Genomic DNA, 1,700 nt, shown 5'->3' on the forward strand with positions numbered 1-1,700 from the left:
GTGTGTGTGTGTGTGTGTGTGTGTGTGTGTGTGTGTGTGTGTGTGTGTGTGTGTGTGTGTGTGGGCTACGCCCCATCCTGAATATATCTGTGTCTTTGTATTCCCAGGTGCGGAGAACCTTCAGCGGACCCTCCAGAGGACCACAAGCCATTGCAGCACCCTGGCGTACCAAAGAAGCAGCTATGGGCTGAACACCGCAGGGTCATACGCAGACCCCTTCAGGGTCTCCCAGCAGGGACAGGGGCCCAATGAGACCTCTTTCTCCAGGCACTCTGGTCTGGTCGACAGGGCTGCCACAAGGTCCCCCTCCATAGACAGTATACAAAAGGATCCTAGGTACAAATACACAACGCACCATCACACACACACATTCACACACACACGTCGAGCCACGTGATGATTACATCCAGACACGTCATTGATGAATTCAAATCAAATGATGTGTCGTTGATGTTTTGAAGCGATAGATTGAAAATAGCTTTTAGACTCACTTTTTTGCCCTCTCACCTTCTCTCTCTCCCTCCCTCTCATCTCTCTCCCTCCCCACCCTCTGTAGGGAGTTTGCGTGGCGTGACCCCGATCTCGCTGAGGTGATCCACATGCTGCAGCATCACTTCCCCTCTGTCCAGGCCAACGCTGCAGCCTACCTCCAGCACCTGTGTTACAGAGACAACCACATCAAAGTGGAGGTAACAGGATGCCCGTCTGTCCCTGTCAACCTCTCGGCTGACGTGTGTGATCAAACAGACTATATGGGGATGAAAAGTCCTTCTCTAGAGAGGATTTGAAAGCACAAACACGTAACCCTTTTCTGCAGTCAAGTGACCAAATCGCACTCTAGTGGTCTGGGTGGAATGTTATTAACATTTTGCACCATTTCATCATTTAAAAAAAAAAAATGTTTTTCTTTTCAGAAAATGTCAAACGGTTTTGTTATATTTCAGTCTTCTGTGATGTGTATATAGTGTAATATTGGAATGCAAACTCAAAATGTATTACATTTCAACTCTATACCTGACATGGTACAGTTGTCTTATTTACTTTAAGCCCATAACCACGTGTGTGAGGTGTAWACTTTTGTTTCACAGTAGATTGGTTTAAGACTACCAAGYATCACTCTGTGTGACCCTGATTTAGCCCACTGCAGTAACAGGTGAATTAATATAAAGGATAGTGCTAAAAACATGAAAATAAACCGGGTGGTTTGAGCCCTGAATGCATACCACGGGTATGACAAAAAAATGGTTTACTGTTCTAATTACGTTGGTAACCAGTTTATAATAGCATCAAGGCACCTCGGTTGTTTGTGGTATATTGCCAAAATACCACGGCTAAGGGCTGTATCCAGGCACTCTACGATGTGTCGTGTTAGGGAACAGCCCTTTGGCGTGGTAAATTGGCCATATACCACACCCCCTTGGGCCTTATTGCTTAAATAACTGTTATTGATTATACTTTTTTGTCAGCTCCAGGTGTGTGTGACCTTGACCCTCTTCTAACAGGTGTGTCACCTGGGAGGTGTCCAGCACCTGGTGGACCTGCTGGACCACAAAGCTGTGGAGGTGCAGAGGTGTTCCTGCGGAGCCCTGAGGAACCTGGTTTATGGCAAGGCTACAGACGACAACAAGGTGGCCCTGAGGAACTCTGGTGGCGTCCCCGCTCTGCTCAGACTGCTGAGGAAGACCACCGACAACGAAGTC

General features: G+C 47.4%; 1 protein-coding gene across 1 annotated transcript in view; it reads left to right on the forward strand.

Annotated features, from left to right (window-relative positions):
- The window catches only part of LOC111971071 (plakophilin-4-like), a 16,320-nt gene that overhangs the window by 8,576 nt on the left and 6,044 nt on the right, over positions 1-1,700 (forward strand). The window contains 3 exon segments of the mRNA XM_070445867.1: positions 108-336; positions 557-689; positions 1,503-1,697. Coding sequence (XP_070301968.1) covers positions 108-336; positions 557-689; positions 1,503-1,697 — 557 coding nt within the window.

The sequence above is a fragment of the Salvelinus sp. IW2-2015 genome, linkage group LG12, assembly GCF_002910315.2.
Source record: "Salvelinus sp. IW2-2015 linkage group LG12, ASM291031v2, whole genome shotgun sequence".
Lineage (NCBI taxonomy): Eukaryota > Metazoa > Chordata > Actinopteri > Salmoniformes > Salmonidae > Salvelinus > Salvelinus sp. IW2-2015.